At 50.1% G+C, this 16,943-nt stretch overlaps 1 protein-coding gene across 8 annotated transcripts in view; it reads right to left on the bottom strand.

Annotated features, from left to right (window-relative positions):
- MTMR3 (myotubularin related protein 3) overlaps nucleotides 1-16,943 on the bottom strand; it is a 75,681-nt gene that overhangs the window by 3,388 nt on the left and 55,350 nt on the right. For 2 of the 8 annotated variants that reach the window (XM_063416046.1, XM_063416044.1), the window contains 11 exons: nucleotides 15,556-15,761; nucleotides 15,230-15,361; nucleotides 13,214-13,325; nucleotides 12,297-12,492; nucleotides 10,575-10,760; nucleotides 9,010-9,180; nucleotides 6,666-6,811; nucleotides 4,620-6,009; nucleotides 2,797-2,907; nucleotides 2,465-2,553; nucleotides 1,001-1,027 (listed from right to left, as the gene is read on the bottom strand). In XM_063416046.1, the coding sequence (XP_063272116.1) occupies nucleotides 1,001-1,027; nucleotides 2,465-2,553; nucleotides 2,797-2,907; nucleotides 4,620-6,009; nucleotides 6,666-6,811; nucleotides 9,010-9,180; nucleotides 10,575-10,760; nucleotides 12,297-12,492; nucleotides 13,214-13,325; nucleotides 15,230-15,361; nucleotides 15,556-15,761 (2,766 nt within the window). Of the gene's footprint in view, nucleotides 1-1,000; nucleotides 1,028-1,057; nucleotides 1,809-2,464; nucleotides 2,554-2,796; nucleotides 2,908-4,619; nucleotides 6,010-6,665; nucleotides 6,812-9,009; nucleotides 9,181-10,574; nucleotides 10,761-12,296; nucleotides 12,493-13,213; nucleotides 13,326-15,229; nucleotides 15,362-15,555; nucleotides 15,762-16,943 lie in introns of those variants that run through there. The other 6 variants (XM_063416047.1, XM_063416052.1, XM_063416049.1 and 3 more) reach the window with 6 other exon arrangements.

Genomic DNA, 16,943 nt, shown 5'->3' with positions numbered 1-16,943 from the left:
TCCACACAGCGGCTCCGGGCCTTGGAGCCGGAACCCCAGCACGGGAAGGCTGACAGGGACCAGCCTCTCTGCAGAGGCTCTGGAGACTGGAGGGCCCTGCTGGAAATCCCTGTCAGAAGCATCTGCAGGAGTGGCGACAGCCCTGGGAGGCGCCACACAGCGCCCCCAGCCCCATCTCACTGCTCAAGGAATGATTATCCCAGAGCAGCTGGCTGATGGATGAGGAAAAACCAACCAGAGGGATTAAAACAAGGATCTCTTTGTTGGAGCTCACCATTCCTAACATATGCTGGGGTTTTTGTTGTTTTATCCTAGACAATGGTGCTCTGACCCTGCTTTGGAAAGCTCTGGACAGCTCATCCTTCTATCCTGGTGGTCCCTGCTTTGCTTCAGAGATTAAAAAAAGACATCTAAAAACAGGTTGGAAAAGGGATGTTGCTCATGTGAGGAAGGGGGGCTGAAAGTCACGCTCCTCACGCCTCCTCCTCCTCCAAAATCTCAGATATTCATCAGTTCTGGTTATGCTGACCCTCCACCAGCTCTGGCACCTGTTCCAGCCATGGGATTTTCAGTCCTTCTAAAACAAGTGGCAGGTTTTTGCCAACACTCTGCACAGCAATACTGGAATTGTATGGTAACACATGGCCCTCTCCCAAAAATAGGGGGGAAAAAAGGGAAATTATCAAAAATAAATGCATAAAACTTGCAGGACAGTCTCCTGTCAGTGAGCAGTACACACATGGGCTGACAGTGAGTGTTAGTCTGAGCCACATCCCAGTTCAGCTCTCAAAAGCCAAGTTCTAAAAGCCTTTCTGTGAGGATAGAGGGCTGTTCACATGGATCCAACCCCCAGCAGCTTGTGCTGGCCACCCCCAGCTTAGTTCTGGTGATTTCCAGGCAAGTGAGAAACAAAGAGGGAAAAAGCTGAGTTAGTTGGGAGAAGTCACCCAGGAAAGGCAGACGGACAAGGACAAGGACAGAGGCTGCTGGAAATGCTCACCAGAGCTGATCAACTCGGTCAGTGTCCCTGCAGGGAGGAGAGAGAGCTCAGGGCAACAGGCAGAGGGAGGAAACATTGGCAACCACGGAAGCTGCAAGGTTTTACCCTGCTCAAGGCCTTACACTGTGAGGTTCAACTCATTTCTGTTCCTGGGGAGGCCTGTAAATGTTTACTACAGAGATACTCATGGTGTTGGTCTCACCAACAGCTGGGTCACTGCACATGTGGAAGCTGAAGGAGCAAAGACCCTACAGGGAGATATGAGCCAGACCTGAAACCCTGAGTCCATTTTAACTCCTCGTGGGGCTGCGGGTGACCTGTGTGTGTCCAGGCTCTGGGAGTTGTCCCAAGCTCAGTTTTAGGGAACTGGGCCCTGGGCATACAAATCTGCATAAACACAGTGGGCATGGTAAAAAAAATAAATTCAGATTCCTCTCCTTCTTCCCTGGGTTTGGTTAACTTTACAAGACTAAATGGAGCAAAATATAAGCCAGACACAAACCCAAAACAATGTTCATAACTCTTTGCAACTTCAAAAAGCAGCAGAGCATCAGAATGTGGTAACTGAGATTTATTTAAATGGTGGTTCCTGTAATAGTGTTTGCACGTTCAGAAATCCAGGAATTTATTTGAAACAGAACTGGAAACTGGAGATTCTCTGGCTTTAACTCCAGCATATTGAGCCATGTGGTCTCTGCCTCCTGCTCTTCATCAAGCCCCTGCTGCTGCCTAAGCTGCTGCAGCCTCTGTGGCAACAGGTCTGGCAAAGAATAATCCAGAAAACCTTGATCTCACACAGGTTCAGATTCTGTAGGAGCAAGTTAATGAAAAGGGGAGAAAGGTTAGGGAAGGAAAGGAGCAGGTTTCCAACCAGCAATGGGAAGAAGATGCTATTCCTGTACTTCATGTAACTCATATATCAAATTGCTGAATGCTAAGAGGACAAAGCTCTACTCTGTGTAAGTCCAAAGTGCCCCCAAATCCATTTTGAGGAAAGAAAGGTGGATCTGTATTGGCTGGAGTGGAGCAGACACCAAATGTGGCTTTCAGGTGTGTCCCTGCAGGATGAACTGAGCAGCGGGAGCTGTTCTGTCCCCTCGGCAGCGCAGCCCTGCCCCGGCACGGCAGCCCCGAGGCAGAGCCTTGTCCCTGGGGGCAGAGCTGTGTCCCTGGGGGCAGAGCCGTGTCCCTGGGGACAGAGCCGTGTCCCTGGGGACAGAGCCGTGTCCCTGGGGGCAGAGCCGTGTCCCTGGGGGCGGGAGCTGTCCCTGGGGGCGGGAGCTGTCCCTGGGGGCAGAGCCGTGTCCCTGGAGGCAGAGCCGTGTCCCTGGAGGCAGAGCTGTCCCTGGAGGCAGAGCTGTCCCTGGAGGCGGGAGCTGTCCCTGGGGGCAGAGCTGTCCCTGGGGGCAGAGCTGTCCCTGGGGGCAGAGCTGTCCCTGGCGTGCCCAGCCCCGTCCCAGTTACCTGCAGTGGTGTTTCCGACTGGCGAGCCAGAAGGCGCTGTCGCAGCCGTAGCAGTGCGCGGCCAGGTGATCCGGGAGCCACCGCGTCACCTGTGGGGACGGCCACCGGCATCAGCGCCACGGCAGCGGCGACACCCTGAGCTCAGCCCCCTCCCCGGCTCCCAGAGGTTGTGCAGCAGAGGGCTCATAGGCACAGGTACCGGTATGTCAGGTGTGAGACCAGCGGAACACAAGGAAAAGAGTTCCCAAGAAGTGGAACGTGGCCAAAGGCTGGAGGATAATTTGAATTAGGATTATCCCAGAGTGAGCAATTTACAGGGATTTAGTCTGTACCTCTGTATCCTGTTTATCCACCTGTTCCCAGCTGGCTTCAGAGAAAATCTCTGTGCTGCAGCGAGACAAGCAGTTCTGATCCAGATTGCTTTCCGAGTCGGGAATAGACGTCTGTTGGCAAACAAACACAGCTGAACGGCACCCCCCAGATCCCTGATCCACACAAATAAAACCCAGAAACCCCAACAGGGCAGGTCTGGACCCTCCGGTGATGGCATGATGTGAGGCAGAGTGGATTTCGAATCCAGTTTCTGCTGGGAAGTTCTGGGAAGGCTTTGTGTGAGTAACCAAAACCTGTTCCCTGTGGCTCCAGTTCCAGGGTCCTGATTCCTTTCCAAGGGTGTTTCACTTTCAAAGCTATAATTAGTAACATTGATATCCTTTTGTTGGCAAAGATTTGGAAAATACAAGCCAAATTGCATATGGGAAATTCATGTATATGCTATGAATAGGTTTTGGGAAGAATACAGCCTTCCTTAATATAGTCTATCCAGGCAGAGGTGGATTTTAAGTCACTTAAAACTCAGCCAGCCTTTAAAATATATCAAAATAGCAAGAAATCTTGAGATAATGCATTTTTATGCCTGAGGAATGGGCAATCCTGGAGTTCCACAGGAAAACCTGCAACTCCCAAGTGGAGGCACAAACAGAAGGTAGAGATCAGGTCGTTAAAAATGGGGAATTTTCAGGTGGCACTGCCAGTCCTACACTGCAGCTTCTGAAGGCCCTTAAAAATAGGAGCAGAATCCATTAAGCCAAAGCACCCAATTTCTCCAAGGAATTCAAGCTTTTGACAGGGACACTGAGCCCAGTGAGCGCCTTGTGCTGCATCTCCAATGGGAAGAGCCAAGAAGGCTCCAAGGATTTTTCACAACAAACGTACCTGGGACTATCCAGCACCTCTGCCACTTCTAAACAGTGAATTCAACAAACAGAAGCTGGGAACCTCCTACATTTTTTTTCAATTTTGCAGGCATATAAAACATGTAGGAAAAGGAAACTTCTGATGGGTGTTGCAACAGCCTCAGGAATTACAGGCAAGTGCTCAAACCCACAGGAAAGCACAATTCTCTACAAAAGTCTCTACTTTTACAACTTTAAACACTGACAAATAAAAGCACAAATGGTTTAAACGGTCTCTTAAAATCCTTAATTTGTTGAAAAACCCTTGTTCAGATACAGCTGCCACAAAAGCTCAGGTAATTTATTCCAGTTAATTTAGAATTCTAAGAATTTATTCCAGTCATTGAGGCTGGAGCATCTGAAAGGGATGGCGTGACCCTGATGGGTTTGAGCTCACAGAGCTGCCAGTGCAGCTGGAACCTGCAGAGAACCAAGGAAACATCCTATGCTGCTGTCCCAAAAATGGCATGGGAAAAGATCTTTGCCCTTCATGAAGACAGCAGTAAACCAGGGGTTTGGTTGGTTTTACTGAGGTTTGGTAAACCAGGGGTTTGGTTGGTTTTACCAAGGTTTGGTAAACCAGGGGTTTGGTTGGTTTTACTGAGGTTTGGTAAACCAGGGGTTTGGTTGGTTTTACTGAGGTTTGGTAAACCAGGGGTTTGGTTGGTTTTACCAAGGCCAGGGAAGGTGTTTATCTATGGCCAGGGCTGTGTGAGCTGCTGTGCAACACCCATCTCAAAATAAACCTTTCTGCTCAATCTGAAGTTCAGTGACAGTATCCGCTGTCAGTACCTGCCACTCTCAGGTACTCAGGCAGTGTTTGCCCTCTTCGGGATGACCTGCAGAGGTCTGTAAGAGCCCACAAGTCAGGCCCTGAGGGCTCGCTGAGCTCCGCGCCCGGCCCGGTGACGCTCACTCACCACTTCGTCGCCGTAGTCGCCGTTGAGGCGCAGGGAGCTGTTGAGGAGCTGGCTCTCCAGGCGGCTCTTCAGCTCCTGCACCTGCTTCTTGAGGGTCTCCACCTCCTGCTGGTGGCCCGTCTCGATCTGGCGCAGGCGCTGCTGGATGACGTCGCTGTAGACGGGCATCCCGTCGTCGTCCAGGTGGCTGCGGGCCGGCTGGTCCGGGCTGCCGGCCGCCTGCTTCCCGAGCTGGCTGAACATCCACTTCTGGTGCAAGTTCCTCAGGTGCAGCTGGGCAGAGCTGCAGCTGGCCGCGGACACCTGCCGGCTCAGCGAGGCCTTCACCCGCCCGTCCTCGCCGTTGACGCAGTGTCCGTTGGTGGCGGGGAATTTCGGGGCCGTGAACCCCGCGGGTTTCTCCACCAGTTTGTTCTCCAGCTCCAGCTCCCCGTTATACACCAGCTCATCTTTGCGGTCTGCTAGAGGCAAGGCACAAGGGGAAGGCATCGGGAGGTGTGTGGTGCTGCTACCAGAAGTCCTATGCGCTCTTGATCCCAGTTTTTGGAGCTCTATCATGCACTCCCCCTCGGGCCTGCTCTCTACAGTTTGGGACAGCTCATCAGCGCTGTTGTCGAAGGGGTGAGGTCTGTGGCACGGAGCCCTGGGCATGAGCTCGGGCTTTGCTTCGGTCTCCGTTAAGGTTTCTGTGGAGCTTTCGATGTTGGATGTCCTTTCCTCCAGCAGGGCTGTCAGAGGCAAGGCAAGGCTGGCCTGGGCTGTGCTGTACGGGCTTTCTGCTTCTCCTTCACCTTTCCCAACACCTTCCTCCTCCGTGTTGTTTGGAGCATCTCTGTTTCCCTCGGAAGGAACAGCCTGCAGTCCTCTCCCCTGAGGGGCCTTCTGGGGAGCGCTGCTGGGGTCGCTGTGCTCGTCCTGCTGTCCTCTGAGCTCCGCAGCACCGCGTGAGGCCGGGTGTGGGTTGGCTGTGGGATTGTTCGTTGTGGTACCTGTATCCACCTCGGCCTTTTCCCCACACAGATTGTCAGCTCTCTTCTCCTTATCCAGGCCAACCTCAGCCCCTTTCCCTGCTGCCTCCAGGCCACCCCTCAAGTGCTCCTCCAGCCCAACATCATCTTTAGTGGCCTCCTGCAGAATGTTCTCCATTTGTCCCTCTGCCACCCCGGCTGCCACAGAGAGCTCTGCCCCCACGGGGGCCCTGCCCTGCCGGCTCAGCCCGTCCCCCTCGAAGGGGTCGTCCCCAGGGGGGCCCAGGCTGCTGAGCTCCAGCGAGCGCCGGTGCTCCTGCCACTTCTCGTTGAGGCTGGGGTCGCTGCTCCGGCGGTTGGTTGTAGGCACGCTGCTGTCACAGGCTGTCGTCAGATTGTCGAAGGATCTCGTCTTTGGTAGCCTGCAAAGGGACCAACAATCCCACTCCAAAGTCAGAGGATGCTTTCGTAACATTGAGCTACTGTGGTTCAAAACCAGCCCCCCAGCTAGGACAGTGACAATCTGGCAGCTAATGAGCCTGTGGAAGTACTATCCAGGAGCACATTCCGACCATCTGTGGTAGTGCAGAGCTGTGCGGTACTTCCTTTGTTTGCCATCAGGAAAAGATGTTCAACCAGACTTCAAACATTCCCAGAGTAATCCCTTTACCAGCAAGCCCCAATGCTTACAGCCTGGTCACACCTCCTAATTAACATGTGCTCAGAGTCACTGTACAACAAGCAAAAAAATGGTTACGCAACATTGAAAAAGAACTCAAAGTGAAGATCACCAATGAAAGCTTATATCCCACAAGGATAGAAGGAATTCTCTGTGGCTATGTGACACCCAGAGTTTAACTCTATTTGCCCAGCTTCTCTGCAACGCTGTCAGCCCTGAAATGTGACAGCTTCCAAACCCACCCGACAGACGGGCTGCACTTGGGCAGTTCAGTCCCGCAGCTCCGCCAATACACCCAGGAGAAATCCTGCCCTCCCACCCCAACACTCTCCTTTCACATCCCCAATATCCTCTGTTGATCTTACTTTACAGGACGGCATTTCTGGGCTCTAGGCTCACCTGCCCAGAGGCTGCTCTTCGGGGCTAGAGCCTGGCACAGGGTACGGGGCACAGGTGTCGTCGGCGGGCGTGGAGGGGGAGGAGCAGGGCAGGTAAACGGCGCTCCAGAGCATCAAGTTCCGCACATGGCACACGGGATACAGCACCTGGCACGGGGCAAGGGGAAGGGTCAGCTGCTGCCTCCCTGCACAATTTCAGCTCTGAGGGGGGCAGTTCACCGCCAGGTCTCAGCTGGGACATGTCCTGCCCACGCCAAGGGCTGGTGACAGCTTTTCATCAGCCACACTTGGGGGTAGAATGACCTTTTCTGTCAGAGGCAGAACAATGCTGGCCTTCAGCTCCTCCTGAATGAACTCCTGCTATCAGCTCTCTGTGAATCTACATCTTCACTACTCATGGAATCAGTGGCTCGCTGTGAGTGCTGAGGTTGCTGTGTGTGTTGTGATACACCGTGCCAGAGAGAGCTGAACTCATCCCATGGACCCCAATCCACCCCAGCCCAGCTTCACAGGAGGCACTCATAGATACGTATTCAGTACATGCAGCAGTTCTGTTAAGAGGCAGCTTGCTCTTGAAAGAGATTCCTTGATTGTGGAATATGCTTTCTGCCTCTTGAAAGGGATTCCTTGATTGTGGAATATGCTTTCTGCTTCACTTCAAAAACGCCTGGGCTCATTTTAGCAATTCCACTCTTTTCCAAGCAACTTTCCCATGGAAAAGCAGGCAATGGCAGAGGAACAGCTGGCTCCACCAGACAGGCACTGCCCAGGCTCCCCAGGGAATGGGCACAGCCCCAGGGCTACCAGAGCTCCAGGAGCACTTGGGCAATGCTCTGAGGGACAGGGTGGGATTTTGGGATGCTGTGTGCAGGGCCGGGGCTTGGACTGGATGATCCTGGTGAGTCCCCTCCTAAATTAGGATATTCTGTGATTCTCTGAACACTCTGCTTCCCTGGCCCTGAGCAGGGGAAGGGCTGTGGGGTGCCTGCTGCTCCTGAACACCTTTGGCTCTGTAAGGGATGTGGCTGCAACACAGGCACCTCTTAAAGCCTGAAGTAAAACCACAAGAAAATGAACCCAAACCAGGAAATTACCTAAACTCCCATGAGCAGAAGGAGTGTCCTTGTGAGTATTTCCTGAGAACAGGGGCCAAGTGGGATGGAGCACAGAAGGGCAGCCCAAGGACAGACCAGTCCACACAGTCACTGGGAGAGCCCTCTCTATGCTCCCCCTGGCATTTTCATGGAAATCTGGAGGCAGCCACAGCTTTAAGATCCCCCCAGGCTGTGTCTGCTCTGCCTCACGAACTCTCCCCAGGACTGCCACATGGGAAGGCTCCAAGGGCTCACTGAAGTGACAGCCCAGAGCACACTCAGCCAAGGAGGGCTCAGGGGAGTAGAAAATTCATCTTTTTACCATCACTGTGGGCATGAACTCCTTCCTGCTCAGCCAGGGTTTAGTTTTGCTCTTAGAAACAACTGAAAGCCACATCTGTCATATACAAATCCACTGCACAGTCCTTACAGTTCAGTTTATGACATCTGATACTTCGATAAATAAAAAGGGTTTAAATATTTATACAAGTCCTTGCAGTCCTAACCATGATGTCATTTGGTGTTTGCTCTCTTGCCCATGCTCTGCAGCCCTGAATCCCTCATGTGACCTTGTACCAAACACACAACTGAGCCTCCTCCCAGAACCTTCACTGAGCTCCTACCATGGAGGAACCAAACTGAAAACCTGAAGGTATCAAGAGAAACAAAGATACACTAAATAATCTGAGCCACTTCTTCTGTTTAGATTTAAAATTAATTTAGACACAGAGTCTAGGTTTGCAGGCAATTTTGTGTCACTCCTCTGACACAGCTCACTTCTCCAGAAAGGTCTATTTATCAAAGACTGAAATGCTTTCTGTTACAAAAAATAAAATATTTAGTCACAGAAAGCACATTTCAGCACGGAGACATTTCTGAGGTGGCATTCCCCAAATATCAGCAAATTAACCCAAGACTTCAAGCATCAGCCTGAGCTGGGTGTTCCAAGCTGTATATCAGGGAGAGCTGAGCTGGTCTGGAATCGCCTCTCTGTCCATGGGGACAGTTCAGAGAACCACACAAGGCACCACAGTGCCACCCCTGCCACGGGCAGGGACACCTGCACTATCCCGGGTTGCTCCCAGCCCCACCCAGCCTGGCCTTGGGCATGTCCAGGGATGGGGCAGCCACCACCTCCGCTGTGGCTGAATCCCAGGTCACCGTGTCCCACTGCTGGGGGGTTTCTCAGGGGACCTCATTAGTGGGCTGCTGTTTGGGGGAGCCCCCCCGGGAGGGGGTTGGGGTACATACAGATTCCGACTGGGAGGAGTAGAGCAGGTTTTTGAAGGCTTTGTTTGCTGCCCGCAGCAAAGACCAGACGGAGCAGGTCCGTTCCTGAGTGTGTTTCTCTCCTCTCTCTTTCGCATTGTTGCACAGGAATGTTCCAAAGAGGCAGGAGTAGGTGTGCTGCACCAACTTCACCTGCACAGAGCCACACACGCAGTGTCAGCTGGCACAAGGCACCAGCCTCGCCTCCCTTCCCAGACCAAAGCCCTCCCCAGGGCTGCCACACCAACCCACAGCATTTCTCACATACTTCCTTACAAACCAATTGCAAAGGAATGCAAGGGGAGCGGAATCTTTTAAAATCATAACTGAACAAATTCAGGAAAAAATGGAACATAGAAAGACAAAATATTTGTTCCTAATCAAGTCATGTTGATACAAACTATTGCCCTGCAGGCCAGGCAAAGCAGAATCATGATTCCTCTGCTACAAAACATTCATGCAGCACAGAAATGCTGATCATTAATCACTCCATGCTGGACCCAGCCTAACAAATGCCAGCTTAACTTCAGGCATATCAATGACTTCCCTGGGATTATTCGGATGTTTAAATGAAAACAAGTGGTTCAATACTGTAATAAATTAGGGTTTCACTCTACAAAGGCCAGCATACCACGGGTATGTTCTCTCCCAGCCCGTGGAGATTAACAGTGTGCTGTGAAGCCAGTTACTACCTGTTGTATCTCATTTCACAACTGAGCTACTCGGGGAGTGTACATGAGCTCAGTTACATGGCTGAGCTGGCAAGTGGTAATTCCAGTCAGCCACAATCACAGGAATGTGCCTTAAATCTCCTAGTGGATCAGACACTTCATAAAAACTTCTGCTCTTCAGACTACTGGTCCTGCAGTACACGACTGCCACTTCCCCAGAGATCTGAGAACTGGCTTGGACCATCCTGGGTGAATTCCTAATAGGAATGCTGCCTGCTTCCAAAGAAGGTAAGCACAGCTCCTACAGCCTACACATTTTCAGTGAAGAAACTGGAAAAAATGAATGGAGCACAGGTTGCTTTTAGAGGAGGAGTATTCAAGTCCAAACAAGATCCAAGCAGGGGGGAGTTTGCATTGGCCATAAGAATGAATTTTTTTCAGGCTGTGTGGATGTTTTACACCTCTTAGGTGAGACTATTCAATTAATATAACTTATTTCTTTAAAGTCTAAAAGAAGTCCTTGAGGCTTCTGCTTTTTAGAGTGAACAGACCCTGTGGGTTACACAAGTGCTTTTGTCCCCTGTATCTGGGCAGCTTTTCTGTGCCCTTTATTACGTGAGAGCATATATAGAATACACAGAATATATTCATATATATATAAAGTAATGGAATGGTTTGGGTGGGAAGGGACCTCAAAGCCCATGTAATTCCACCCCCTCCATGGGCACGGACACCTTCCACTATCCCAGGTTGTTCCAGCTCCTGTACAACCTGGCCCTGGACACAGAATGTCACAGAAAGGTGGGAAAATCCAGCCCCTGGGCTCCCCAGCAGTGTTCAGCAGCAGTGCATTAAAGCAGCAGTCTCCCAACTCACAAGGAATGCTTCGTTAAATTCGAAGGAGCAGGGGAACTGCCTCTGGAGCTGATGGACGCAGTCCAGCCACTGCAGGAACACCGGGCAGCGCTCATTGAGGTCGTCAGAATTCTCCCCGTGGCCACAGCGATCTGCAAACTTGTGGCCAAAATCCAGCCACTCCGTCTCCACCAGCACCTGGAAACCCTGCAGGGAGGAGAGCACAGATGAAGAATTCCTATTTTTCTTTGGTTCAGTTTTCTGAGATGGTCTGAGACTTGTGGGACTCGTTGTGTCCTCTCTCCTATTTCCCCTCAGCACTGGGCTCATTACTTCTCTTTACTGCTTTCCCTAATGCCTCTGTGCTCTGAAACAGAATTAGGACAGATAAGGATTCCCAAACTACATGAACAGGAAAGGGAATAAGGCAGGTTAAGTCCTCAGTGACTGGCAGGGACGATCCTGATATGAGCCCTATCTCATCCAGGCAGTGACAAGTAGGAACTTCATCTTCCCAAAGTCTCTGGATCATGGTCTCCAGTATTTGGACAAGTTACATAAAAACTTTTCTTGAAAATGATGGTCAGATGCACTTGTCAGGGAAGAAAACCATCCATCCACAACAGGACATCCAAGCTCAGGGAGAGCAGGTGCTTCTCTGTGCGTACAGCAGTCACAAGGTTGATTAAAGGTTCACTTGAGTGATTTTTCATGAAAAGGGCAAAGAACATTCCCAAACAGTGCCTGAGTGAGCAGCTGAATGGCACACCTTGTCTCACAGGACCTGAAATCCATCACAGGATGGAAGGTTTTTGTTCTTAGTGGAAAGAAAAATTGTAGAGAATGTTTATCGAGTCAAAGGCTGTGATTAGAGCCAAAATAATGGCTGTGATTAGAGCCAAAATAATGGCTGGCAGCTGGAAAGCTTTAAATCTGACCACTGAAAACTCATTTTCCTCAATGTTTCTGATCCTGGTACAGACAGCTACAGTTTATGGTTTGCTCAGGGTGACAGGGGAGGCCCAGAGTGTGCACAGCACAACTCTGCTCCCCAGCAGGAAGGACAGCACCCTTTGGAGAACCAGGAACAGATCCTGTGTCCAGGCCAGAGCAGCATGTTTTCCTGATGGATGTCAGCTTCTAGAATCCATGTGGAAAAGGATCCAGGAAGTTTTCACACTTCCATCCAAAAGGCAGTTCCAGCTCCTGGTCCTAGTGTGTGTGAGGCTTTAAGCAGAGCTCAGAGCAGTGTTCAGACACAGAGTTCTGTTCTGGACAACAAAGGCATCTTGCTCGTGGGCTGGCAGATAGAAGCCAGCCAGCACATATCCCACAGTGCTGAAAAGTGATGAAACAGGGGAAATCAGGAGAAACATAACTGACAGAGGGCAATGAAAATGTGAAACTGGAGAACCATGCAGCTGGGGAATGCAGCGAAGACGAAGGCTCTACATCAGTGTTTGGCTGAGAACCTGCAGGGGTAAACCAGAAGCAGCAATTGCAGCACTTTGTATTCCATACTCCTAAACTAAATATGGGGAAGCACAGACCATGACTGTGCAGTTACAGCAGAGGGAATGTGAGCTACTCCTGAGTTACAGATGTACCTGCACCTGGGAACAACTGCAGACTACGGGTGACAAACTCCTGCCAGCTTCAGTGCCTTTGCCAGGGGAGAAACCTGAAATAACTGACAGCCAGACTCCCTCCAGAGACCCCAGTGGCTCCCAGCTCCTGACCCACCTCGGTGGTCCTGTAGTAGGGGTCCAGCAGGAGTTTGGCCAGGGCCACGATCTGGGGCGTGCGGTCCCAGCCGTCGGAGCAGTGAACCAGCACCGGCCGCTGGTCGCGGTCCACGGCGTGCACCACCAGCAGCGCGGATTTCAGGAGCACTGACAGGTGCTGCAGCCACTTGGTGCTCTCCAGAGCTGACAGCCAACTAGAGGGAAACCAGGCAAGACAGTTTTTGCTCTTTTAAAATGCTTTCAGGTTTGGATGTCTGAGTGTATCACGGCAAAGCTCCTGTTTTAATAAGCTGTGAGTGTCACTCTGGAGCATTTTTCACTTGTCTTGTTAACGCTTTCCCAGAGGTGGAAGCAGCAAAGCCACGTAGCCAACCCAAGGGACTGCCAGATCTGGCATGAGCTGAAGGTTTGGATATACTTTGAAGGCTTTAGCAGCAAATTCCAAACAGGAGAGTGGGAGGCAAAACAGGACTGGGTAACTACAGTGAGGACCCAAGCTCAGGGGCCATTACAGGGTAGTTACCCCACAGCATGGAGGGTTATAAAATATTCTCCTGAAATGACATTATAAATGAGTGAAGTACATGCAACATCACCACAGTTTTCCAAAGGAGAGTCAATGGTGAGGATTAAAGAGGTGGGAATAGCAGATCGGCCTAAGTGTAGTGCTCAGAAGCCCACCAGAAGAAACAACATTCTGGTATCAATATTCAAGGTTACACTCTAATTTCAAAACTAATTTTCTACATTCACTTCAATCAGAATAAACCAGTGACTTCCATGAAAATGGAAAAACATAGCTTAGCACTATTACCAAGGGAAAATCCACTGAATTTCAATTTGAAAACCAACAGCTGAAGAAAGTGGCTGCAGAAAGACGGAACCAAAGGCCCAAATCCCCAAATTTCCACTTACTTTCCTGGATCTGGCATTTGTGTGCAGAGCAGACGCAGCGACTGGAAGCTCTTGCGGATGGAATGGATGTTTGCCATCCCCATGAACACCACTTCACAGTTGGGGTAATATTCTGCAGGGAAAGAAGCAAGGCAGAGGGAAGAAATAACAACTACCTGTCTAAAAGAATTTTTTTTAATAAAAACAAACCCCTGTTGCTGTGGACAGATGAAATAATCTGTTTACGAAGATTCTGTAAGTCCTTGGAGCTCGCTGGGTATTTCAGACATGACAGCCCAGCAAAACAGGAAGCATTTAGCCAAGTCCTGCTGTATTTATTTATTTATTTCAAATGTTTCACTTCAGGTTACAAAAAGCAGAGTGCAAACCTCTGGGAATAGGGATATTCCCTTGCTCCAGGTTCCAGAATGTTTGTAAAAAGACTGAGAAACATCAAAAGATGTGAAACATAAATCATATTTAATTGGTAATTTATGGATTTAAGTTAGATTTCAGATTCCTTTTCCTAAGCACTCAAAAAGGCTGAAAGGTTACTTCATCCACGGCTTTCTTCTGAGGGGAATTATATGAGGAAGCATCACACATGTGAGAAACACTGGGAGCTCAGGAAAACAGAAGATACATGGAATTACTCTGCATGTGCTCAAGCAACACTGGAGGCCTGGACAGACAGGGTCAGTGCTCAGGGGGCACCTAAAGAGGGCCAGAAAATACCAGTTCAGTAGTTTTCCCTAGATTTACTCTTCCTTCTGCTGTGATGCTTCAGTCTGCACAAGAATGATCACACAGTAACTAAAATGACCGTTTCAACAGGAGAAAAATGATCAGGATTCAGAATCTGGGATACTGAGTGCTTGCACATGAGAATTCAGGAGTCTGTGATGTTTTGTATCATTTGATTTCCCAAGTCTTTATCAGCCCAACAATTGCTGGGCCAAACACAATGAGGGACTGCAACTCCAGGAGCAGCCTCAGACAGTATCAGACAACTTCAGAGGTTTTTTGTATTTTTACTGAATTATATCTAAAATAAAGCACAGCACAAACAAGCTATTTTTATACAGAGAATGAAGCAGACCTGGCAATACCTGCAGAAAATTTAGAAGCAAAAAGCAATACAGGTTTTATTGAAGGTGACAAGCTGTTTGAAAACTTTCTCTACAGAACTAAAAAAACAATATACAGGAAGAAAATCAAACTTCCTGCATACTCTGCTTTTCAGTTTTGGAATTTTACTCTCTGATGAAGAATTATTTAGTGATTTTGAGGTGTTAAGTGGAAGCTTCATTTTTTTTGAACTGGTGGCTACAAATCAAAACACAGCTATTGCAGCAAAGGCCAAACCAAAAAATAAATGGTCAAAAGAGCTTTCGTTATCTTATCTCCAGTTTCTCTGTCTGGGATTTTTTTCCAGCCTCTCCACCCATGGAATTTTAACAGGCTACATTCATACCTAACAGTGACCATAAATAATATCTTGTTTATAAAACCACCAATTCACAAGTGCCAAAGAACACAGAAAGTGGTGTTGCAACTGTATTACTACACATGCAAGGTGAGGCAGGACTGCAGTTGCTATGATACAAATACAGAAAAATGCTTCAGCTTTAGGGAAATTTAGGGAAATTCAGCTGGGAATTTGTATTTTGCACAACCATTCTAGAATACTATTCTCCTCTGCAGCCAGTGGGTTTTACAGGTTCAGGGGTTTTAGACATGAGCACACTGGACACCTTTGTCTCTAGTTTATACATCTGACTCAGCAAGGGAAAGCTCTTCAGCAGATTGCACAGGGTTCAGCATTTACTGAGCACTGCTGCCAGCTGGGTTAATGGCCTGAGCACAGACCAATTAACAGCTCAAGCTGCCCTCTGAAGGGCTGGGTGCGGCTGCCTGCTCCAGAACGTTCACACAGATGAGCAGCGTACAGGCAGTGCTGAAGGGTGTCAGGGTAATCACACTGGAGCCAGTCCCTTGGACTGACTGCCTGGAAAGCTGGGGAGGAATGCTGCTCACCTGGGCACTCACAGCCACCCCCCTTGGCTCTGTTGGCCACGGCTGCTGCGTAAGATCGCGCGTCCAGGATCAAAAGCTTCTGAGGCTGGATTGCCAAACTCTCTGCTCCTGAGGCATTGGAGATGGAGGAGTCTGGGGAGGAGGAAACGGGTGAGGAGCTCAGAGGATCCTTGTGACATTGGTTACAGCACGATTCCCTCAGTCCCACAATGCACATGCACTGGAGAATGGGGACTAAATACAACAGATTCACTGTTACAGCACTGGAGATTAAACTTTTCCATAAAGCTCTGCCCTCGACAGAAAAGCAACAGTGACAGCCTTACCAAATTCCACGTCAGAGAGGTCCCCTCCATTGGACAAATCCCTGGAGCAATTCCCATTCATTAACTTGTTACTGTTGGACCTGGAGTCTGAGGCACAGGCTTTGGCTACGGACTGCACCAGGTGCTCATCGTCAGCGTTCCTCCAGCCCCACCAGCTCACCTCGGGCTGGCCGCAGCGGGAGATCACTGCCCCATTGCTCTGGTGCCTGAAAACGGAGGGAATGCAGAGTCAGCAATCGGGGTGAAGAGCACAGAGGGCACAGAAAGTTCAGGGGAGTGCTCCAGTAGCTTCATTCCCACTGGGGACCATCATTCAGCAGTTATCCCCAACCTGGGATTCAGCTTCCCTACAGAATGATGGCTGTGACCACAGTCACTGACAGGTAAAAGTCGGAGCAAGGTCAGGAAGAGAAAACAAAGCATCTTCTTGCTCAATATTGTGGCCTGTTGACCAGAGAAAGCTGGGGAGTGTTTTGGAACAGCAGGTGAGGCATGAGAGAGGAATTCAACATGGATGGGGCATAACTGAGAACACCCTAACCTGGACACGGCTCTCATCTCCTGGGAGGTGACATTCAAAAACATTTTTTCACATGTGTGAAGAGTTAGTAGTTATTTCTTTAAATCTGACCTGGCTTCTTGTACTACACATAAAGAACAGGTCTGGAATAATTAAAAGTTACTGAACCATCGCAAACATGCTCTGAAAAAGACTCTCCCCTATAATCCGTTATAAAAAAGAGGACTGAAATGTATTATCACAGTAATTCCACTCACTGCCTTTGTGCCGGCACATCCCCCTGCTGTCACCAGCTCTGTGACTCCCCAGCTACCAAAGTGTTTGCAGCTGGCAGGAACAACCTTGTCCCTGACCTTGCCCAGTGCACCCGGACTTCAGGGAGCTCAGCCCTGGGGAAGGGAGGCTCAGCTGTGGGTGCAGAGAGCTGCGGGTGGAGGGGCCAGAGCAGCACAGACAAATATCTGGGGTACCTCAAAATGCTTAATCCCTGCCTCATGTCCCAGCTGAAATATCCCCACACTCATCCACACAGCTCTTCTGTGGTTAAGTCAAAGGATCATAGAACAGATTGGGTTGTGAGGAGCCCTAGCGTTCATCCAGTGCCACCCCTGCCATGGGCAGGGACACTTCCCACTGTCCCAGGCTGCTCCAAGCCCTGTCCAGCCTGGCCTTGGACACTGCCAGGGATCCAGGGGCAGCCACAGCTGCTCTGGGCACCCTGTGCCAGGGCCTGCCCACCTTCACAGGGAACAATTCCTGCCCAATCTCCCATCCATCCCTGCCCTCTGGCAGTGGGAAGCCATTCCCTGTGTCCTGTCCCTCCATCCCTTGTCCCCAGTCCCTCTCCAGCTTTCCTGGAGCCCCTTTG

The sequence above is a fragment of the Prinia subflava genome, chromosome 19 (genome assembly GCF_021018805.1).
Source record: "Prinia subflava isolate CZ2003 ecotype Zambia chromosome 19, Cam_Psub_1.2, whole genome shotgun sequence".
Taxonomy (NCBI): Eukaryota; Metazoa; Chordata; class Aves; order Passeriformes; family Cisticolidae; genus Prinia; species Prinia subflava.
Note: the sequence above shows the minus strand (reverse complement) of the source record. Positions and strands in the feature narration are given on the sequence as shown.